This window comes from Eurosta solidaginis, chromosome 3, assembly GCF_040869045.1.
Source record: "Eurosta solidaginis isolate ZX-2024a chromosome 3, ASM4086904v1, whole genome shotgun sequence".
In the NCBI taxonomy this organism is placed as follows: domain Eukaryota; kingdom Metazoa; phylum Arthropoda; class Insecta; order Diptera; family Tephritidae; genus Eurosta; species Eurosta solidaginis.
Window position 1 is genome coordinate 89616953 of NC_090321.1, and position 25484 is coordinate 89642436.

At 39.1% G+C, this 25484-nt stretch overlaps 2 protein-coding genes across 3 annotated transcripts in view; one reads left to right on the top strand and one right to left on the bottom strand.

Annotated features, from left to right (window-relative positions):
• LOC137244139 (protein transport protein Sec24C-like) overlaps positions 1–25484 on the top strand; it is a 625388-nt gene that overhangs the window by 146967 nt on the left and 452937 nt on the right. The window lies entirely within an intron of this gene.
• Mdr50 (Multi drug resistance 50) overlaps positions 1–25484 on the bottom strand; it is an 86446-nt gene that overhangs the window by 44637 nt on the left and 16325 nt on the right. For both annotated transcript variants that reach the window (XM_067772696.1, XM_067772697.1), the window contains exon 2: positions 1188–1419. In XM_067772696.1, coding sequence (XP_067628797.1) covers positions 1188–1419 — 232 coding nt within the window. The remainder of the gene's footprint in view (positions 1–1187; positions 1420–25484) is intronic.

Here is a 25484-nt window from a genome sequence, read left to right on the forward strand (position 1 = left end):
TGGCATTAAAAGTATCCTAGACAAATTAAATGAAAAAGGGCGGAGCCATGCCCATTTTGAAATTTTCTTTTATTTTTGTATTTTGTTGCACCATAACATTACCGGAGTTGAATGTTGACATAATTTACTTATATACTGTAAAGATATTAAATTTTTTGTTAAAATTTTACTTTAAAAAAAAAATTTTTTTTTTAAGTGGGCGTGGTCCTTCTCCGATTTTGCTAATTTTTATTGAGCGTACATATATTAATAGGAGTAACGTTCCTGCCAAATTTCATCATGATATCTTCAACGACTGCCAAATTACAGCTTGCAAAATTTTTAAATTATCTTCTTTTAAAAGTGGGCGGTGCCACGCCCATTGTCCAACATTTTACTAATTTTCTATTCTGCGTCATAAGTTCAACTCACCTACCAAATTTCATCGTTTTATCTATCTTTGGTAATGAATTATTGCACTTTTTCGGTTTTTCGAAATTTTCGATATCGAAAAAGTGGGCGTGGTTATAGTCCGATATCGTTCATTTTAAATAGCGATCTGAGATGAGTGATCAGGAACCTACATACCAAATTTCATCAAGATACCTCAAAATTTACTCAAGTTATCGTGTTAACGGGCGGACGGACGGACATGGCTCAATCAAATTTTTTTTCGATTTTAATGATTTTGATATATGGAAGTCTATATCTATCTCGATTCCTTTATACCTGTGCAACCAACCGTTATGCAATCAAACTTAATATACTCTGTGAGCTCTGCTCAACTGAGTATAATGATTAAATCGTTGGTTATTACTTTGATAAGCGGCACCCTTTAAAGGTTGTTGTTATAGCGATAAGGACACCCCGAAGGTTTTGAGGAGTGTTGTCGATGTTGATGGTCCTCTACCGGATATAGATCGGGTACGTTCCGGTAGAAGAACCATTGAGATACTAGCCCTTTTTTTTGGAGAAGCTATAATTTGCGCTGGCAACCCCTTGAAAGGTTTGCACTACACAACCCCTTGAATGAACTTGGTATTTGAGTAGCCTCTTGCGACAGGCATACCTGCCACGGGTATATTCTAAGCCCCCTAACCCGCTAGGCACTCTTTAAAGGTAGTGAATTCCACTATATAATTATTATCTGCGAACTCTCGTATTTCTTGTTGACATCAATTAGTATAAATATTGCGATTTGTACTTACGTTTGCTAAATTACCAAATATGAAACTATTGGCAGGTGTCGTCAAACCAGTGGCTACAGCACATACGAGTCCCAATGCATATAACAGACGATCTTTGGTCGATGAATATCGAAACATTTTAAAAAATGAAACCGACTCAACATCATCTTTCTTCTCTTTATTATCTTTATCTTTGGATTTTCTCTTCCTTTTGTCTGTGAAACCAGCATCTGATGTTCCGTTAGGCGTTTCACTATTCACATACAAAGATAGTCATATGGATTTATATCAGTTAAGTTAAAATATCTGAAAATGTTTAACAATACGTATCTAGCACGCAAATAGTATTAATGTTCATAATGAACCTTCATTTACCTATGGATATAGTGTTACAAATGAGAAGAAAGAAATATGTCGCGGTGTTCCAATGTATGCCCATTTCGTTCAGTACTTATTTAGTACGAAATAATATAAGACTTTCACATTTTAAAAAATGTAACATTTTTGATTATAAACTTGTTAATTAAACATGGACAGTTGATAGGAATTGTGAACAGATAATTTTGTATGCAAAGGAGAGAAATTTGGTGAGCTGAACTAATTTTTTTTTAAGTAAATCCATAAGGTGGCGCGCGGTGATTAGTGAAGGAACTTTTAGAAAAAGTATCGATACCAGTACTCATATAAAATAATCAAAGTATCGAGTATACTCGAACCAAGTGAGTACCTCGGAATTTATACCAAAAGTGAAACAACTTTTTATACCTTTCATGAAAATGAAATGGTATATTAATTTCGTCACGAAACCCAAAATTGTAAGTCCTTAAAGGAAAATAGATAGACCCACCATTAAGTATACCGAAATAATCAGGATGAAGAGCTGAGTTGATTTAGCCATGTCCGTCTGTCTGTTTGTATGCAAACTAGTCCCTCAATTTTTGAGATATCTTGATAAAATTTGGTGAGCGAATGTATTTGGATGTCCGATTAGACATTTGTAGGAACCGGCTGGATCGGATCACTATAGCATATATCCTCCATACAACCGATTTTTCAGAAAAAGAGGATTTTTGTCATATCTTACTAAATTTAACAGATTGAAGCTTCAAACTTCACCATATAATTTCGTATATTGCACATATTGTTGCCTGAAAAAATTTATAAGATTGGTCGTATATATAGTATATATCCCCCACAACCGATAATCTGCCGACCCTCGGGTAGTCCCTGGTCTTCACCACTGCATCTTGTGCAGAAGAAGTCTGGAGAATGGAGACCGTGTGGCGATTACCGCCCTTTAAATGCCCGAACGATACCGGATAACTACTCCTTATGTTACATTGAAGGCTTTGCTGCAAATTTGTATAATAGGAACGTTTTCTCCGTCTTCGATTTAGTTCACGCATTTCTACAAATTCTCGTGGCCCCCGAAGACGTTCCTAAAACGGCAATTATTACACCTTTTGGCCTATTCGAGTTTATGTATATGACTTTTGGTCTTAGGAACGCCGCTCAAACTTTCCAAAGGTTTATCGACGAGGTCACGAGAGACTTGAATTTCGTTTTCCCGTACATTGACGACCTTCTTGTCGTATCCAAGGAAGAGGTTGAACATCTCGTACATTTAAAAATTTTGTTTAAACGCCTCCGAGACTATGGGTTGGTTATTAACTTGCCAAAATGTCAAATCGCGCAACCAGAAGTAAAAATTTTTAGGCCACCTTATCAATAAAGATGCAATAAGACCTCTCCCGGACAAAGTCGAGGCCATCATCAAGATGGAACCCCCCAAAACCATTAAATCTTTACGTGGATTTCTTGGCACCGTTAATTTTTATAGGAAATTTATTAGGAACGCAGCAGAAATTTTGTCTCCTTTAAACAAAGTTCTTGAAGGCCCTAACTTAAAAGGTTCTCATCCTGTCGACTGGACTCCGAATCTTTAACGCGCTTTCGACGCTGCCAAACAAGCTCTTGCCGATGCTAACCTGCTAGTTCATCCAAACAACAACGCAAAATGGGCTGTTTTTATGGATGCGTCCGAATACGGAAACGGAGCCGTCTTGCAACAACGAGTGAATGAAATGGCAACCCCTGGCGTTTTTCAGCCGAAAATTGACACCTATTCAGAAGATTTCGACATACGACCGGGAATTGCATGCAATTTACGATGCTGTAAAATATTTCCGTCACATTTTTGAAGGACGGTACATTACGATCTATACTGATCATAAGCCGTTACAGCACGCATTCCAACAACGCACGGAACGAGCATCGCCGTAGCAATTCCGTAGGCTTGACTTTATCGGTCAATTCACAACCTATATCGGACCAGCAGTGTATTGTGACATTGCGACAGGTACAGTGCGTCCATACGTCCCGGCGCAACTTAGGAAACAAGTTTTTAATTCCCTCCACTCACTCGCACACCCTGGCATTAGGGCATCACAACAGTTAGTAGCAAAACGGTATGTCTGGCCGTCTATCGACAAAGATTGCCGCGAATGGGCAAGAGCATGTATCGCTTGTCAACGCAACAAGATACAACGACACATTTTATCTCCGATTGCTAACCTCCAACTACCATCCGAAAGATTCGAGCACATCCACATCGACCTCGTAACACTGCCAGTGTCAAAAGGTTTCAACCGTTGCCTTACTATAGTCGACCGCTTCACACGCTTTCCAGAAGCAATTCCGCTTGAAAACGGATCAACCGAAGTTGTAGCACGCGCCTTGATTCATCACTGGATTGTACGCTACGGAGTACCTAAACGAATTACATCTGACCAAGGCGGTCAATTTGAATCTACTTTATTTCGCACTCTCACTGAATTATTTGGAATAAAGCATTTACGTACGACAGCGTTTCATCCACAAGCAAATGGACTTGTGGAGCGCTTTCACCGACAGCTGAAAGCTGCACTTCTATGCCACAACGAGTCATGGTACGACGCATTACCAGCAGTTTTGTTAGGTTTACGAGCTGCATGGAAGGAAGATATCGCCGCAAGACCGGCTGAGCTTGTTTATGGCGAACCCATACGCCTACCAGGTGAACTTCTTACACCATCAAAGAAGAATATATCGCCGTCTAATCTGTTAAGTATCCTCAAAAATCATTTTAATACGTTGGCACCGACCGAAATGTCGCGCCACGGAAAAAATCAGTTATTCTTTACAGAAACTTTCAAAAGTGCACTCATGTTTTAGTACGCAACGACCTCATAAGGCCGTCATTTTCACGACCTTACGAGGGACCCTACCGCGTTATCAGTCGCCATGAAAAGTATTTCGTCGTCGATTTCAAACGCTCGCCAACAGCAATCTCGATCGACAGACTCAAACCTGTGTACGAAGCTTGCAGCGACGAAGTTTATGGCGATCAAGAATCATCCAAACCTGATAAGCAACCCAAAGATATTAAGATTTCTAGTATCAAAACATTATACTATTAATTAATACATTTATAATCATTCATAACATACATTTCATAACATACAATCATTTCAATGTATGTACATTTTTTTTGAAGCTAATTTCTTTCTTCGCATTTCAATGTACAATTTTTTAATAGTGATTTTTTTTTTAAGTAAACTAAAAAAAAAACCAAGGGGAGTATTGTGGCGACAGCCACAAATAGATCATTAGTTATCAAACACAATCGAGTACTATCGAAGGTGTTATCGTTTTCACGTATCACCTTTAGCTAATTCCCACGACAGTCAAATCATATTATGTACATTGTATTTTTACCTCTTCTTTTATTTACTCAAATTCGTACACTCTCATAATGCAGTTAAGACTGGTTTGATTTTTAAGTCCTGTTATTAAAAATCATACGGTTCTAACGCTCTACACTATCGTTTGGCTTTAGTCAAATGTAATTTTAGTTTTACTTTCTTTACTGTACCAATAAAGACCAGTTCGTATTTTAGCTTACGCGTTATGGTTCTATTTTATATTCACCGGCCGCGCCGCTAAATATATAGTATATATATATATTTTCGCAATTTTAACCCCATTTTAACAGCTAGAAGCTTCAAATTTCACCAAATGCTTACGTATATAGCATATATTGTTGTGCCAAAAAATCAAAGAGATCGGTGGTATATATATTATATACCCCATATAAACTGTAATTTTTGCCCCTTTTTTACGGCTAGAAGCTTCAAAATTCATCAAATTTCATCAAATAGTTAAGTTTACGTCATATATTTTTGAAATACGTGATTCGTAATCATAGTTTTTACACGCAGACCACAAAAAACCTGAAACTTTGCATCCTCACACAAAGTACCTACCTGTTTCTTATTTTATATTTATCTTAAAAATCGTTTAGGTATATAGATCTCTTCACTATATATTTGTTATCATATAAATCCGATTATTCGGAGATTACGAACGGGATAAGATTATTGTTCAGCCCCATTCATGAAATGTATGAAGTCTTCGGCACAGCCGAAGACAGGCCCGTTCTTACTTGTTTAAATTGAAATCGGGTGGTTTGAACTTAATAGAAAACAAGTAAGGAAGGCTAAGTTCGGGTGTAACCGAACATTACATACTCAGTTGAGAGCTGTGGAGACAAAGTAAGAGAAATCACCATGTTGTAAAAGGAACCTAGGGTAACCCTGGAATGTGTTTGTATGACATGTGTATCAAATGGAAGGTATTAAAGCGTATTTTAAGAGGAAGTGGGCCATAGATCTATAGATGGACGCCATTTAGGGATATCGCCATAAAGGTGGACCAGGCCTGACTCGAGAATTTGTTTGTACGATATGGGTATCAAATGAAATGTGTTAATGATAATTTTAAAAGGGAGTGGGCTTAAGTTCTATAGGTGGACGTCTTTTCGAGATATCGCCATAAAGGTGGACCAGGGGTGACTCTAGAATTTGTTTGTACGATATGAGTATCAAATGAAAGGTGTTAATGAGTATTTTAAGAGGGTGTGGGCCTTAGTTCTATATGTGGACGCCTTTTCGAGATATCGCCATAAACGTGGACCAGGGGTGACTCTAGAATTTGTTTGTACTATATGGGTATCAAATGAAAGGTGTTAATGAGTATTTTACAAGGGAGTGGGCCTAAGTTCTATAGGTGGACGCATTTCGGAATATCGTTATAAAAGTGGACCTGGGTTGACTCTAGAATGCGTTTGTACAATATGGGTGTCAAACGAAAAGTGTAATAAGTGTTTTAAAAGGGAGTGGGCTTTTGTTCTATGGGTGGACGCCTTTTCGGGATATCGCCATAAACGTGGACCAGGGGTGACTCTAGAATGCGTTTGTACAATATGGGTATCAAATGAAAGGTGCTAATGAGTATTTTAAAAGGGTGTGGGCCTTAGTTCTATAGGTGGACGCCTTTTCGAGTTATCGCCATAAAGGTGGACCAGGGTGACACTAGAATTTGTTTGTACGATATGGGTATCAAATGAAAGGTGTTAATGAGTATTTTAAAAGGGTGTGGGTCTTAGTTCTATAGGTGGACGCCTTTTCGAGATATCTCCATAAAGGTAGACCAGGGGTGACTCTAGAATTTGTGTGTACGATATGGGTATCAAATAAAAGGTATTAATGAGTATTTTAAAAGAGCGTGGGCCTAAGTTCTATAGGTGGACGTATTTCGGAATATCGTTATAAAAGTGGTCCTGGGTTGACTCTAGAATGCGTTTGTACAATATGGGTGTCAAACGAAAAGTGTAATAAGTGTTTTAAAAGGGAGTGGGCTTTTGTTCTATGGGTGGACGCCTTTTCGGGATATCGCCATAAACGTGGACCAGGGGTGACTCTATAATGCGTTTGTACAATATGGGTATCAAATGAAAGGTGTTAATGAGTATTTTAAAAGGCAGTGGGCCTTAGTTCTATAGGTGGATACCCTTTCGAGATATAGCCATAAAGGTGGGCCAGGGGTGACTCTAGAATTTTTGTGTACGTTATGGGTATCAAATGAAAGGTATTAATGAGTATTTTAAAAGGGTGTGGGCCTTAGTTCTATAGGTGGACGCCTTTTCGAGATATCGCCATAAAGGTGGACCAGGGGTGACTCTAGAATTTGTTTGTACGATATGGGTATCAAATGAAAGGTGTTAATGAGTATTTTAAAAGGGCGTGGGCCTTAGTTCTATAGGTGGACGCCTTTTCGAGATATCGACATAAAGGTGGACCAGGGGTGACTCTGGAATTTGTTTATACGATATGGGTATCAAATGAAAGGTGTTAATGAGTATTTTAAAAGGGAGTTGGCCCTACTTCTATAGGTGGATGCCTTTTCGAGATATCGCCATAAAGGTGGACCAGGGATGACTCTAGAATGTGTTTGTACGATATGGGTATCAAATTAAAAGTATTAATGAGGTTTTTTTTGTACGATATGGGCATCAAATGAAAGGTGTTAATGAGTATTTTAAAAAGGCGTGGACCTTAGTTCTATAGGTGGACGCCTTTTCGAGATATCGACATAAAGGTGGACCAGGGGTGACTCTAGAATTTGCTTGTACGATATGGGTATCAAATGAAAGGTGTTAATGAGTATTTTAAAAAGGAGTGGGCCTTAGTTCTATATATGGACGCCTTTTCGAGATATCGCCATAAACGTGGACCAGGTGTGACTCTAGAATGTGTTTGTACGATATGGGTATCAAATTAAAGGTATTAATGAGGGTTTTAAAAGGGAGTGGCCCTTAGTTGTATATGTGAAGGCGTTTTCGAGATATCTACCAAAATGTGGACTAGGGTGATCGAGAACATCATCTGTCGGGTACCGCTAATTTATTTATATATGCAATACCACGTACAGTATTCCTTCCAAGATTCCAATGGCTTTTGATTTCGCCCTGCAAAACTTTTTCATTTTCTTCTACTTAATATGGTAGGTGTAACACCCATTTTACAAAGTTTTTTTCTAAAGTTATATTTTGCGTCAATAGACCAATACAATTACCATGTTTCATTCCTTTTTTCGTATTTGGTATATAATTATGGCATTTTTTTCATTTTTCGTAATTTTCGATATCGAAAAACTGGGCGTGGTCATAGTCGGATTTCGACCATTTTTTACACCAATACAAAGTGAGTTCAGATAAGTACGTGAACTGAGTTTAGTAAAGATATATCGATTTTTGCTCAAATTATCGTGTTAACGGCCGAGCGGAAGGACAGACGGTCGACTGTGTATAAAAACTGGGCGTGGCTTCAACAGATTTCGCCCTTTTTCACAGAAAACAGTTATCGTCCTAGGAGCTAAGCCTATACCGAATTTCACAAGGATTGGTTAATTTTTGTTCGACTTATGGCATTAAAAGCATCCTAGACAAATTAAATGGAAAAGGGCGGAGCCACGCCCATTTTGAAATTTTCTTTTATTTTTGTATTTTGTTGCACCATTTCATTACTGGAGTTGAATGTTGGCATAATTTACTTATATGCTGTAAAGATATTAACTTTTCTTTTAAAATTTGAATTTAAAAAAAAAAAATTTTAAAAAGTGGGCGTGGTCGTTCTCCGATTTTGCTAATTTTTATTAAGCAGACATAAAGTGATAAGGGTAACGTTCCTGCCAAATTTCATCATGATATCTTCAACGACTGCCAAATTACAGCTTGCAAAACTTCTAAATTACCTTCATTTAAAAGTGGGCGGTGGTACGCCCATTGTCCAAAATTTTACTAGTTTTCTATTCTGCGTCATAAGCTCAACTCACCTACCAAGTTTCATCGCTTAATGCGTATTTGCTAATGAATTATCGCACTTTTTCGATTTTTCGAAATTTTCGATATCGAAAAATTGGGCGTGGTTATTGTCCGATATCGTTCATTTTAAATAGCGATCTGAGATGAGTGCCCAGGAACCTACATACCAAATTTCATCAAGATACCTCAAAATTTACTCAAGTTATCGTGTTAACGGACAGACGGAGGGACGGACGGACGGACATGGCTCAATCGAATTTTTTTTCGATACTGATGATTTTGATATATGGAAGTCTATATCTACCTCGATTCCTTTATACCTGTACAACCAACCGTTATGCAATCAAAGTTAATATACTCTGTGAGCTCTGCTCAACTGAGTATAACAAGAATGGAAGTTAAAGTTTGAACGAAATCGGACAGTATATACCCATTTGTGTGCTCTTACATATATTTTAGGGATACATTTAAAAAGAAACGTCACGAACATTAAATGATTTTAAAGAATTTTGATCGACTTATGGCGTTAACAACAAAAAAAAAAATTCCGTTAGAAAAAAGTTCTCCTAACCGGGGCCGTCCCTCGGCAGTGGTTTGGCAAGCACTCCGAGTGCATTTCTCCCATGAAAATCTTCCCAATGAAGAGAAGCTGGGTTTAAGTCCCCTCGGAAGTAAATCGAGTCAAGTATTTTTTTATGGCATCAAACGATTTTTGGATAGATTAACTAAATAGAACTTATGTACTTTGCACTGCCATATCTCTACTGTTTATCTGTTGTTGTTGCAACGGTGATTCGCCCCATCTAATAGGTGCGACCACTCAAAAATGGCCATCAATATCCTCTAACGGGAGTCCAAGAAAACTTGCAGTTTCAGCAGGGGAGGACCAGAGAGAAAAGATGGTTGGTGTTATGTGGGAACACTTCACAAGCAGAACATACACATGTATGTGGGGGTTGATTTTGGATAGGTAAGAGTTTAACCTGTTACAGTATCCAGATCGAAGTTGAGCTAGAGTGAAGCGCGTCTCCGTAGGGAGATTGCTTTCCTCATCTGCGAGTCCAGGGTATTTAGCTTTAAGAACGGGGTTCTCTGAGCAATTCCTGGCATTGAGGTCCGCCACTTTTTCGTGGATATCACCGTAGACCTCTTTGTGTTCTTCTTCAGGTGCCGCAATTCCTTATAATGTTTGCGGAGGTGACTTCTTGAAACCTTCGGTGGAGGGGCTTCTTTAATAAATTGTTTGTTGGGATGCCCAGGTCTCTGTGTATTCAAAAGAAACTGTTTGTTAGACATTTCATTTCTCTCCTTAATGGGGGTACTGTAGCCTAACAATCTAGGTGGTGCTGACTGGACATAAGAAGACAGTCCTTACCAGTTCTGAGAGCGGTGTTTTGACAGGCCTGTATTTTCTTCCAGTGAGTAAACTTTAGGCTTGGCGACCATACCAGGGTAGCATGCAAGCGGTCGGCCAATTGTTTTGTAAGTGGTAATGAGTTTCTCTTTATCTGTTGCCGGCAAGATATTAGAGGATATTCCATTCTAGGTATAATTGTGGATGCGTGCTCGCCAAAATGTAGATCCTGATCGAACGTCACACCCAATATATTTGGTAGTCGGTAGCGTAATGCCATCGACGTGGATGTCTTATATGGTCAACATTTGTTTTGTGTATGTTGTAAATAAGGCCGCCTATGATTTGGCCAGTGACAATGTCAGGTATGCGAGGGGGGAAATCTGGAGCAATTAGGTAGATAGTTGGTTATTTTATTACATAGCTTAGCAATGGGTGGGCCGCGAGCTGTAGCCATTATCGTGAATCTTCGGGGTAGGAAAAAATGGTAACTCCTGCTGGTGGCGAAGGGAGCTTCGAAATGTAGAAGTTAAACAAAATCGGGTATAGAACCACACCTTGTTTAATTCTTCTGGGTTATGTTCCTGATTGCACCGATGTCTGCCGACCAGACAGATAATTTGCGGTCCACCTTTTAGGAGGAAGAGAGGACCCTTACAACTCTTGCAGTAACGTGCCGTGGTTGACTGTATCAAAATCTGTTGATAAGTCTATCTCTACTGGTAGTATTATTACGTACCATATATATATATATATATATGTAGGAATTCTCACCTTTACTTTTCCACAGTTAATTAAACACTCTTCTTTTAGCTTTAATGTATTTAATTGATAGTAATAAGTAGATAATTTTAGGTTTAGGTTAATTTTTGTACATATAGATATGAACTTAGTTTACACCTTTTAGAGCGATCTTATCTTATTTGAAGTCCGAGTCATACTGTCCGTTCGTCTCTCGTTTGAAATTGTCGACGCCTGTTATTCGTTGTGTTTTGTCATTTGTATTCGTTAAGTGTAAAGGTTAGGATACACACGTATTATCCAGTCTGCGTTACTATTATTCTTACGTCAAACCACGTCCAGCACTACATTTGGCCGTCCTGCACTCGTTCGCCCTCGAACGAGTCGGCCCATTTTTTGATGTACTCCGCAACTGTGGAAGTTTTCTGCGGTCCCTCGTGATCCCCAACCTTTTCAACTTCGTATCGACCGTGGTTAAGCTTTTTAACGATTTTATAAGGACCTAGGAATTTCGGTTTCAACTTCAAACCAGACCCAAATTGTGTTCTTTTAATAGCGATTAAATCATTAACTTTATAGTTGCTTTCTTTTTTACGACGGAGGTTATACGATTTGCGATTTTCCTGCTGAATTTCCCCAATACTTTCCTTAGCCCTTTCGCGTATTATGTCTCGATTCGTGTTCAACTCCTCAATAGCTTCACCTTCCAAAATGTCCTTAAGTTCAGGCTCATTTGCTAGACGCATTTCGAGTCCCGTTAATACCTTAAAGGGTGACACTTTCGTGCTTCTTGGTGGTGAAATGTTAATGAATTGTTGAACTCGATCTGTATGCTTATACCAGTTCGTGGGTGTTTCAGCACATAGTTTAGATAACATGGGTATAATGATCCTATGCATCCTTTCTACCTGGCCATTTCCCCTCGGGACACCTGTAGTTATAGTCAAGTGTTGAATTTGTTCCCCCTCGCAGTACTGTGTAAACAGATTCGATGTAAAGGCAGTCCCCCTGTCCGTGATAATGCGCTTCGGGTTACCAAATACTGCAGCTTGCTTCTTTAGCCTTTCCACCACCGCTTCTGCACCCGTGTTTTTTGTGGGATATAGCCACACAAATTTACTGAATGCATCCACTACTACTAAAATATAGTTATATGCCTTACTGGTGGCTTCTAGTGGCCCAACGTGGTCGATGTGGTACGTACTTAACGGCACGTCTTCTTTATCAATGGACTTAAGGAATCCTTCCTTCTTACCTGCTTTTGCTTCAGTAACAATGCATTCTATGCAACTTCGGACTACTTGAGTAACTTTAGAATTGATTTGAGGGATATAAAAAGATTTATCTAGCACATCCTGAGTTTTCTTTACTGAAAAATGACCCTGCCTATGTGCCATCTTTATAATTTCATCCTCCATAACTACTGGTACTACTATCAATTCTTTCTCCGGATCTTTGAAAAGGATATCATATTTTATGGAGAAGTCTTCGTAGCTGTCTTTTTCCAAAATTGTACGTATTGCCTTTGTCCAATCATCGTTAAGCTGTGCTTGTTTAAGTCGATACTTTAACGAGTCCTCGAGCATTAAACAATACACCCTACTCAACGCGTCCACATGGGCCATTTTAGATCCAGCTCGGTGCTCAATTTCATAATTGAATTCCTGCAAGAACAACGCCCATCTCGCAATCTTGGGTGGCACATCATCTCTCTTAAGTGTCATCGTAAAGGCATTGCAGTCCGTCACAATTTTAAATTTAATGCCTAACAAATATATTCTCCATTTTTTCAAAGCCTCGATTATGGCTAAAACTTCCAGCTCATATGATGGGTAGTTTTCTTCAGCTGGTTTTGTTTTACGGCTCATATATTGAACTGGGTGTAGTTGTTGATCGTCTGGGTCCTTTTGCAATAACATGGCCCCATAGCCGTACTTGCTGGCATCGGTATGGATCTCTGTAACTGCGTTTTGTGAAAATAGACGCAATACAGGGGCTTTTTGTAATTGCGCCTTCAACTGCATAAAAGCTGCTAACTGTTCCTCACCTAACTTAAAAACGACGTCTTTCCGCAATAAATTCGACAAAGGTCTGGCTATTAATGCAAAATTAGCAATAAAGCGTCTGAAATAGGACGTCAGCCCTAGAAATCTCTGTACGCCTTTCCTATCTGAAGGTAAGGGGAAGTTCTGTACTGCAGAAGTTTTTTCTTCTGATATTTTCATGGTCCCATTCTCAATTATATAGCCTAAGAACTCCACCTTTTTCTTAAGGAATTGACATTTAGACCATTTGATTTTTAGTCCGTATTCAAAACACTTCTTTAAAACTTCTTTTAGCTTCTCTAAGCCCTCGTTTTCATCTTTCGCCGGTATTATCAAATCGTCCATATATGTTATAACTGTGCCCTTTTGAATTAATGTTCGAAAGATAGCATTTACATATCTGCAAAATACTGCAGGCGAGTTCGAGATACCGAATGGTACGAAACAGAACTCATATTGCCCGTTGCTGGTTACAAATGCAGTAAACTTCCTGGACTGCGGGTCCACCTGAACATGGAAGAATCCATTGGAGAGATCTAAGGTAGTGAAAACTTTACCTTCTTGAAGTCTATCAAGTACGTCATCCATTAACACCATGGGAAAATTATCCCTAACAATCTTTTGGTTTAATTTTCGGTAATCACAGCATAGCCGTTTTTTACCGTCTTTTTTGGGAACTACTACGACTGGTGAAGCATAGTTGGAATTGCTTGGTTGAATAATTCCTTCGCGCAACCAATCTTCGACTTGCTTCTCAACGAACGCTCTATCTTCGAAAGTCAATCGACGAGGTCGTTGATACACTGGTATTTCGTCTGAAAGGATAATATCCATTTTAACAGGTGCTATGCATTTCCCTACTGGGTTATAATCACTAACTAAACTCTCTACTTTTCCTGCCATACTCTTGTTTAAATGTTCCAAATCCAACTTGCGTGTTCTTTTTATTTCTGTCAAATTCATGACATCAAACTCTTTGATCCATTTTTTTGATGTGTCATTGATGTCGGATTCTACGTTTCCCTCCCTTCTTTCTCCCTGCTTTTCCTCTGGTACCGGCTTACCGGCCGTATCCTTGTTTTTAAAGACCACTTCATTTTCAGTTAAGACAATGTCTACCCTTTTTAAAATAGCCTTGCCTATCATGCCTGCGAACTGAATATCTTGCTCTCTTACTACGTGAAACGTGACATCAATCACTAAATCGTCTACTTTAATAAATGTATCAAAGCTACCAATTGTCTCTATTACATTAGCACAGGCAGTGTAAAGCCTTCTCTTGTCATTGTTCAACTTTGTTTTGCATCCACTCATTAATAAGGTATCGTAGCGCATCAAATTAAGCGAACACCCAGAATCAATCAATGCTTCAAATTTAAATTCATCCACTTGTATGGTTTTGAAATGCAACTCGTCCCTAACACTACTCACGAAGTGTTGAAAAATCTCGTCACCTAGTGTATTGACTGAACTAGGCTCTTTCTTGATCGGTTTGGATCCCTTACCCTTACACTCAAACGAACGGTGGCCTGATTCATTGCACTTGAAGCATTTAAACTCCTTTTTTGTACATTGTGCAGCTAAATGAGCTTTATCGCCACATTTGAAGCATCTTTTACCTATCTCTTCTTTGGATTTACCGTCACCCGATTTGTTATCTTTCGCTGCATTATTTGTCAGAGCTCTACCATAATTCGTGTTAGGTTTGCTTATCTTTTCGTAAACCTTAATCTGTTCTTTTAAACTGGCAATGTTACGTGCATGATATAACACACTTTTATTAAATTTCGAATCTGGGATGCCTTCGATAAAATAATATATAATACTAGCTTCGTCTAAGTGAATTTGTTTACCAATTTCCATCAGATTATACAGGTATTCACGAAGTGTTTCACTGGTATATTTACGCCGATTTTTAAGCATATTATGGACCTCAGATGACGATAGGGTTTGACCAAATTCACTGATCAAGGCCCTTTTTACATCTTCCCAATTTTTTATATCGGTCTGACTCCTAACAAATAACTTAGCAGCCCCACGCAGAAGTTGCTTGCCATACACAAATTTTTGTAACTCATTCCATTTAACGATATCCGAGTTCATTTCAAACTCATTTATCCAAAATCGAATGTCTACTGACCCCTCTCCGGAGAAGGGAGCTATACAATCGCCTAAGTCTTTTAAAGTGAATTGTTGTTGGTTTACTACGAAGGACCGGGGAAGCATATTGTTGTTTTCAACATCGCCATACACCGACTCGTTGTCACTGGACACGTTGCGCGACAAACCGTAGTGCTGGAGTAATCTATCCTGGAGCTCTTTCTTTTGTCCTGTAGTCTGTAGTCCCAAAGTCCGTAACTTATCTTTTAAGCCGTTAACTGTCAAGGAAACTACTTCGTCAACGTTCATTTTAAAATATTTAATGTGCACTTGTTCACGACAGTATATTACTAGACTTTTAGTATTTGTCAACTTATTTATAAATTTACTTTTCGTCAGAGATACTGTTTGTTTTTCTGGTTTAAGTTCTATGCATATATACGTATTAAATGTTACCTCTTAGATTCTTATAAATATTTTCTAATTAGATTTCTCTTACAATATAAAATTATTATCATTGGAACTCTTTATTCTTATAATTCTCTCAAATTCTGGCAGCTTTCTCAAATTAATGCATAGTTTTTCTCTAATTCTTGTACTTTACAATACCTTTTACTTCTTTTTGCTCACAAACATGCATACATATTTGTTGCACATTTGACATTTTATTTATGTTACCTTCTTCTATTTTTAATTTACTTACTTCATTCCTTTTGGTTTTGAAATTTCACAACCATCAATATATTTTAATTTCATATTTTAACAGACACTTTGATATCTTTTCCTTCTTAATCTCTATTCTATTATTTTTCACTGTACTTCGACGCTCTATAATTATTGCTTCTTCTTATTTCACTTTCTCACATTTTTCTTCTTACATACACATAAATTGTGGTTTTGTTTCCATATGTTTTGACATGGCGATCATATTAGACATTTCTTGTAACAACTTATCTTGCCAATGCAAAAGCTATAACTTCTTTTATTTTTGATTTACAACATATTTTCCATTTCCTACTAAACCTTTGTTTAAGTAGTACACTTCTTAAAATTTTCTGTGTTAAACAACTTCCTTCTTTATTTCATACAACTTTATTAAACTTCTTTAAATCTTCTTCTTTTTTCTAAACAACTTCATACTCAATTTCTTTCGACACCTTATTAAACACTTCTTGCCTCTCTTCTTAGCACACGAACTATTTTCCTCTCCCTCTCACTTCTTGTTCTCTTCGGATTCTTTCTTTCTGGTCTCGCCTTTTTTACCGACGCTTGCTTTCGTATATTGCCGATGCGAACGGTCGGTTGGTATTCAAATCAAAAGTTCTCTGCTTCTGCTGCTACAACTCGGTAATGCTCTGTATGACGTTCTGCTTGTTAGCTTGCAATATGCTTTTCGGCTTGGTACTTTGCTTTAAAGCTGTTTCCAAGTTTGAATCGCTGACTTGTTGCTACCTTTTCTCGGATTTCTCTGCTCTAAGGCGTTGACTGCGCTGCTTTTTGGCGTCTATTTCAATTTCGCGGAAACGAAGTACTAACTTCTTTTATGCAATCCAAACTTGGGTGTATTTTAACTAATTGCACCCAATTTTCTTAATTTTTTTGCCTGCTTTCAAGTCACTCGAATATTCTTTTGCACTTCTGCTGCCTTTTCTTTGTCTTAGACGATATGCAACTTTTTCTTTTCACTGCCAGCGTTGCTTATTCATTTGGCTCAATAAGTAACAATTTTGGTTGAGTCCCCAATTTTGTAGGAATTCTCACCTTTACTTTTCCACAGTTAATTAAACACTCTTCTTTTAGCTTTAATGTATTTAATTGATAGTAATAAGTAGATAATTTTAGGTTTAGGTTAATTTTTGTACATATAGATATGAACTTAGTTTACACCTTTTAGAGCGATCTTATCTTATTTGAAGTCCGAGTCATACTGTCCGTTCGTCTCTCGTTTGAAATTGTCGACGCCTGTTATTCGTTGTGTTTTGTCATTTGTATTCGTTAAGTGTAAAGGTTAGGATACACACGTATTATCCAGTCTGCGTTACTATTATGCTTACGTCAAACCACGTCCAGCACTACATATATATTTTGAATAAATATATATTGAAAATTGTTTCAAGATTAAAAATATAAGCCCCATTTTTTCAAAGTAGGGAAGGCTCTTCACCGCTTTTGATTGGAACAATATGTAATATCAAGGACCATATTTTCGCCATATTGCAAAGTGATATCAACGGCTTTTGAATAACAAATTGCAAAACTTTTAAATTTTCTTCAGCTTAATGCAAAAAACTTATATTGGCAGCCGCCGTGATTTGGTGGTAGCATGCTCCGCCTACCATTCTGAAGATTCTGGGTTCAAGCCCCAGACAAAGCAACATCAAAAATTTAGAAACAAGTTTTGTCAAAAGGAAATAAAAAAATTTTAGTTAAACGGTTTTATTGAAAATAATACTTACATGAAGTAATAATAATACTAAAAGCTAGAAAATAATTAGGTAAGTCCTAGGTACTAGTCATCACACTCCTCATCAATCTAAGGCGTTGATCAGACAAATAAAAGCGTTGGACGCGTCAAATTTCTATTGATAGTTTGTATGTATGTAAAGTTATGCAATTAATAATGTTTATTATTCAATTCAAAGTTGAGCATTCAAAAATAAGTACAATTAAAGTTATGGTTTAAAGTGGATTACAATTAAAGTAGGTTGGTACAGCGAATAATTATAGTAACGACGGCTGCTTTGGTCGACGGCTGATTACGACTGACTTGTCCGCTCGCTATTAGATTTTCTCCGAGCTAATTTACTCAGGCTGTGCGCTCGTTATTCGCCTTGAGTGTTTTACGTTTGCGCTGCCATATGTGTTGGTATATGCGTGCTGTCACAGTGCCTCCTCACCCGACTTACATTCGGCCACCCTGATTAGTCATCTGCCTCAGATGACAAAAGCTCTTCGTTGTTGACTGTATACTTCCAAAGTTTCATATTATCGCAACTCGTGGACGTATTACAGGGCCCCTCTACATCTGCCGCCTTTCTAACGTTGAACCGGCCATTTCGTTTAACTTGTGTGATTTCGTACGGGCCGAGATATTCGCTAGCCAGCTTTCGTCCGGCTACAAACTGCGTGCGTCGTATTGCTACTAAATCGCCGATCTTGTACCCGTATTCCTTCTTTCGTTTGCTATCAAACTGCTTTTTGTATTGATTCTGAACGCGCTCGATTTCATGCCTCGTCTCTTGCCGCAAATTGTGCCGCCCTTCGTCGTATGCATCATATAGCTCCTGCTCGAGTAAAAGTTGTATCTGATCACTGCATGTGTGGTTCATTTTGACACCAAACATAAGTTCAAACGGCGGCCGCTTTGTAGACGCATGAGTATGTGAATTAATAGCTTGCTGTACTTTTGGAACTAACTTGAACCATTTTGCAGGTTCTTCTGCCGAGAGCTTTGCAATAATCGACATAACCGTTCGATTCACTCTTTCGATCTGTCCATTTCCACGTGGGACCCCGGTAGTGCTCCAGATGTGATCAATACCCCTCTCCTTTACGTGCTCGGAAAACATATGTGCCGTGAACGCGGCACCTCTATCGGTAACTATGCGTGCGGGGTTTCCAAAAACCGCAGACCATGACTCCAGCTTCTGAACCGCTTCTTCGCAACCTGTGCTCTTTGTGGGGTACAGCCACACAAATTTGGTAAACGCGTCGACGATTGCCAAGATATATTTATACTGCTTTGAGGTAGTGTCCATTGGTCCCAGATGGTCAATATGCAACGTATGCAATGGTTGGTCACCTTTATCAATTACGTGCAGATAACCCTCTTTTTTACCCAACTTCTTATTATAAATGATACATTTCACACAATTGTTGATTACCTGCGTAACTTTTTGTTCCAGGTGTGGTATCCAATAATTTTGTTGTATAGCATGCATAGTTTTTTGCACCGCAAAGTGACCAACATTATGAGCATCGACAATAATTTCTTTTTCCATCTGCTTTGGAACCACCAAAAGATCGTTACCCTCAATATTTTTATATAACAGCCCACCTTTTATTTTAAAAGCTCCGTATGGTCAGCTATCCAGTAGATCTGCGATTGCTTTAGTCATTGTATCCTCTTGCTGTGCTTTTTTAATACGAGCCGCCAACTCCGACGCTACTATCATAACCTGCTGTGGGTATCGACTGAGGCAATCAACGTGCTTTAACCTTTCGCCTGCTCGGTGTTCTACACTAAAGTCGAAGTCTTGCAAATAAACCACCCACGAGGCAACTTCTCGGGGTACATCCTTTTTACTTAACGTTTGTTTGAACGCCGCGCAATCAGTCACTAGCTTAAAATGAATACCCAACAGGTAGTGACGAAACTTTTTAAAAGCGAGGTATACCGCCTTCGCTTCCAAAACATAACTGTGCTGTCGCGCTTCTGCCCCCGTCGACTTTTTGCTCCAGAAGTACACTGGGTATAGCTGGCCGCTATACCATTGCAATAGTGTTGCACCGAAACCATCCTTCGACGCATCTGTATGTACCTCAGTGTTTGCATTTCTGTTGTACAACCTTAGTACTGGCTCTTTAGTCAAACAATTTTTCAGCGTTTGTACAGCTTCGACTTCAGCTGGACCGATAGCAAACACAGAGTCTTTACGTAGTAGATTTGTTAATGGTCTGGCGATGTGTGAGTATCCTTTAATGAACTTTCGAAAAAATCCCGTTAGGCCTAAAAACGACTGCACGGCCTTAACATTTTTTGGGATTGCAAACTTATTAACCGCATCCGTTTTCTCTTTGCCTGGCCACACGCATCCATCTTTAACAAAGTGACCCAGGAAACTTACAGATGCCTGCATAAAATGGCATTTTGTTCTGCTGCCGTTGCAAAAACCAGCTTTGTCTTACGAAGACAATCATCAGCTGTTTCTGCGTGAATGATAATATCGTCCATATATAAGTCTAATACGTTATTATTTATTAGATTCTGGAAGACGTAGTTAACGAAACGTATAAAAACGGCGGGAGAGTTGCAGAAGCCAAACGGAGCCCTATTAAATTCGTAAAGCCCCCTTGTTGTTGTGAAGGCGGTGTATTTTTTGCCACTCTCTTCAATGGGGACGTGGAAAAACCCATTTTCCAAATCCAAAACCGTAAAAAATTTCGACTTCTGCAACTTTTCGAGTACGTCCTCAATTATAGGGACCGGAAAACAATCTTTTAGTACAGCCGAGTTAAGTTTTCGAAAATCCACACAAATGCGGCACGTACCGTCCTTTTTCTTCACGATAACCATGCGGCTGGCGAAGTTGGACGTAGACTGTCTTATGATTCCAGCTCTAAGCCACTCATCAATTTGCTTGCTGACTGCTTCAACTTCGTGGAATGGTATGCGACTTGGAGCGTGCCTGAACGGGACAACGTTACCATCCGGAATGATCTTCAATACAACTGGACATTCCTCAACATAATCGATTGGCTTGTAGTTGGCAATCAAGGAGCGAATTTCGGCTTCGTACTGCGGAGGATGATCAACATGAGAATTTGTGTCGGTTACATTATAAATACTTATCTGATTAAGATCCTCATAAGTTTCCCCCACGTTTAGTGGAGAAAACTTATATCCATCTGCCGTCGCCGCCAAGTTGAACTTCGAAATAAAATCGTAACCCAGTAGCGCATCATACATAACGTCTTTGTCAGATACTACAATGAATTTTTGCTGCGTCAGTAAGTCGTCAACACCTACTTCAGCAACGAAACACCCAATTGGTTTTGTAGATTTAGTACCGAGGCCGCGAAGCTGTTGCATATATGTTTGCAGCACACCTCCACCAACTTTTTCGAATGTACTTTTTTTCATAATAGTTATATCTGCGCCCGTGTCTACTAACCCGTTTACTTCGACGTTGTTAATCTTTATGTTTTTACAGCGTTTCGAATTATGAACCAGGTTTACAGCAGCAGCTACAGTTGGACAGTCTTTCGACATATGCCCACTTTTATTGCAAGGAAAACACTTTGTTTCTGCGCAATTTTTCCGCATATGATCCGTAGCGCCACAGTTAAAGCAATGTGTTTTCTTTTCGCTTGAAATGTGCGAACGCTTCTCGTTTACGTGTACTTGCCCTTTATGCTCTTTGTTGCTTTTTTCCCGCAAAACTATTTTCTCGTAAACTTCGTATTGATCTTGCAATTCCTTATATGACTTACAGCTCCAAAGGTTGTATTTAAATTCGTCTTTTAATTGCAGTCCACCAACTATATAACGAATCACCGACTGCGTGTCTATATTACTACGTGTAGCCAATTTCTTCATCTGCAGCACATATTCGTGCAAACTCTCATTCTTTTGTTTTTTCCGTTCTCGTAGCTCTGCGTGAACATCAGCACTACACATTTTTGACTTGTCAAATTCGTCTTCCAACATTGTGCGCATTGCACCATATTCGTAAACAGCTACCGATTCAAGAAAAAGTTTCGCAGTTTTCGTCATTTTCGCCCTTGCTTGCACGTACTTCTGTACATTGTTCAAACCGTATGCAGCTGCGTTTAATTCAAAGTTAGTAAATCAGTGTTTCACTGGCATATTTCCTCCATCAAATTCGGGTATAATTTTGCCAAAACTTTCTGCCGTAATTTTGGTTTCGGCCTGCTTTGTTTCGTCTGCTTGCATTTTCAATGTAAGCAATTGCACCAGCTGTTGTAGCAATTCATTATTCTTACATTCCACTGTTTTGTTTTGTTCTGCCATTGCCGCTGCTTCTTTTACTGCTTTCTGCTGCTCTGCTTCGGCCATGACTTTCTTGGAAGCTGTCTGAGCGTATTCTCTCCACCTCGTTGCCTGCTTTGTTGAGCGTGTGTTGTAACGCCGTCTCACTTCCTCTACCTGCTTTGTCTGCTTTTTGACTTTGGTGGTGTTTTTTGAATCGCCTGCGCTTTGGCGACTAGCACGAGTCATATGCGTTGAACGGAATTTTTTTTTGACCGATCAACGACCCTATTTTTTTTTTTTTGCGACTGAACTGCAACTGTAGAAGTACTGTTTTGCCAACTTCACTTTATTGCACTGCTTGCCTATTGTTCTTCAATTCGGCTGCAACTTACATAAGTTTGATTCAATTTGTATTAAGGTTCGGCAGGTTGAGCCCCCAAATGTAAAGTTATGCAATTAATAACGTTTATTATTCAATTCAAAGTTGAGTATTCAAAAATAAGTACAATTAAAGTTATGGTTTAAAGTGGATTACAATTAAAGTAGGTTGGTACAGCGAATAATTATAGTAACGACGGCTGCTTTGGTCGACGGCTGATTACGACTGACTTGTCCGCTCGCTATTAGATTTTCTCCGAGCTAATTTACTCAGGCTGTGCGCTCGTTATTCGCCTTGAGTGTTTTACGTTTGCGCTGCCATATGTGTTGGTATATGCGTGCTGTCACAGTGCCTCCTCACCCGACTTACATGTATTATGTGTTCCAAATATAGACCAAATCGGACCACAAAAACGATGTTTTGAATATCCCAATCCTTGCGCCACCTAGCGGCGATTTTTTCACAGGCCACTTTATATTCATGTATGTGTTATGTGTTCCAAATATGAACCAAATCGGACCACAAAAACGATTTGTTTGAATATCTCGACCTTGCGCCACCTAGCGGCGATTTTTTCATAGGTCTCTTTCTATTCTTGTATGTATTACTTACTTAATTAATTGGCGCTTAATCGTTTAAACGGTTATGGCCGCCCAACAAGGCGCGCCAGTCGCTCCTTCTCTGTGCCAACCGGAACCAATTGGTCACACCAAGGGAGTTTAAATCGTTTTCCACCTGGTCCTTAAAACTGAGTGGGGGCCACCCTCTACTTCTACTTCCGTAGGCGGGTTCCGATAGAAACACTTTCTTGGCCAGAGCGTCATCTTTCAGCCGCTGCGTTTTAATTCGCTGGACTATGTTGATGTCTGCCTATAGCTCGTAAAGCTCATCGTTAAATCTTCTTCGGTACTCGCCATCGCCAACGCGTAGAGGTCCTTAAATCTTTCGAAGAACTTTTCTGTCGAACACTCCAAGAGTCGCTTCATCTGCTGTTATCATGGTCCATGCTTCTGCCCCATATAGCAGGACGGGTACGATAAGTGACTTGTAGAGTATGATTTTCGTTTGCCGAGAGAGGACTTTACTTTTCAATTATCTACCTAGACCAAAGTAGCATTTATTGGCAAGAGTGATTCCTCGCTGTATTTCAGAGCCGATGTTGTAGCTAGTGTTTATGCTGGTTCCCAAATAACCGAGGTCTTTTACTATTTCGAAATTATGGCTGCCAACTGTAGCGTGGTTGCCAAGGCGCATATGCGCTGACTCTTTGCTCGATGACAGCAGGTACTTCGTTTTGTCCTCATTCACCATCAGACCCATCTTTACCGCTTCTTTTTCCAGTTTGGAGTAAGCAGAACTAACAGCGCGGGTGTTTAGGCCGATGATATCAATGTCATCAGCATACGCCGGTAATTGCACACTTTCATAGAATATTATTCCAGAGCGGTTAATTTCTGCAGCTAGTATAATTTTCTCCAGCAACAAATTAAATAAATCACACGATAGGGGGTCACCCTGTCTGAAACCTCGTTTAGTTTCGAACGGCTCGGAGAGGTCCTTCCCAATTCTGACTGAGCTGATGGTGTTGTTCAACGTCATTTTGCACAGCCGTATAAGTTTTGGGGGAAACCAAATTCAGACATAGCGGCATATGTGCAGCTCCTTTTCGTGATGTCGAAGGCGGCTTTAAAATCGACGAAGAGGTGATGTGTGTCGATTCTTTTTTCGCGGGTTTTTTCCAAGATTTCGCGCATTGTGAAAATCTTGTCGATGGTAGATTTACCAGGTCTGAAGCCGCGCTGACAAGGTCCAATCAGTTGATTCACGGTGGGCTTCAATATTTCGCACAACACACTTGACAGGACCTTATATGCGATATTAAGAAGGCTGATTCCGCGATAGTTGGTGCAGTTTGCAGTATTCCCCTTCTTGTGGGCTGGCAAATATGAGCCCAATCGGACCACAAATACGATTTTTTTGAATATCTCGATCCTTTCGCCACCTAGCTGCGATTTTTTTTTCATATCTCGCTTTCTATCCATGTATGTATTGTGTTCCAAATATGAACCAAATCGGACCACAAATACGATTTTTTGAAATAGTTCGATCCATGCGCCACATATCGGAGTTTTTTGTTTTTATTATTGCATCGTCGTCGGGTTCTGAATTATATTCCAAGTTTGAAGCTTGTAGCTTATCGAGAAGTTACTTAAATTTCAATTACAAAATTCGTTCACAACGGCCGTGCTGTCAAGTCCAGCTAAATAAAACCGTTTAAAAAGTTTTCGGGCGATGTCGCCTCTTTGTAGTGGTTTGGCAAACACTCCGAGTGTATTCCTGCCATGAAAAGCTTCTCAGTGAATAATCATCTGTCTTGCAAATGCCGTTCGGAGAAATTTGTAAAAAAAATTAAAAGGAGCCTGACGGAAATTGGAAGAGAAGCTTGGCCTTAAATCTCTTCGGAGGTTATCGCGACTTGCATTCAATTTTTTACAAAATCTGCTAACTCCATCCACCAAAATTTCGCCATAGAACGAAAAACCTATATTACATGACAAGTTAAAATGTATTGAAATTTTATGGAGTTAGCGACTTTTCATAATTTTGTTTGAGTTAGTGATTCTGGACAATAAACACGTAGATATGTGTTCTTTTACCATCATATGCAGAAATTGTGTCCCATTCCACCATTATCAAAAAGTCGGTTTAAGTTAAATGCGGAGATTTTAATGCATCGTCCTCGATCTCAAATTATGCTCAAGTTGTGATGTTAATTGACTGAACTTTGTTGATCTTAAACATGTAGACCATCGGCACTTGGAAAAGTATCGGGGAAGTTTTGAGGTAAAGTATGGATACGTTACTCAGTACCTGGAAAAAAGCATCGAGTACGAAATGCTCCAGTATTTTTTGGAAAAGTATCGATACTACTCACTTAGTACTTGTATCGTTCTATCACTGATCGTGATAGTCAGCAAACTCCTTCAGGCGAAATAGGGATTTTAAACGTGGAAGAGACGCTAAGAAGAGTGTTGTATATAAAACACATAGTTTTACTTACGTAAGCTCTCTATCGTTATTAGGCCTCGATGAACTGCGACAAAAATGTTTGAAAACACTATTGAGAAAATGATGTATGTCATAAAGCAGCGATTTAACATTTTTTTTCAAACACTCGCTACTTGTAAGAATTCACAATGCTTCATAAAATAAATCCACCTGCCAAGTTTATCCATGAAAAAACACCGTTATAACCATTTCTGACTTTATTGACGTTTTTCC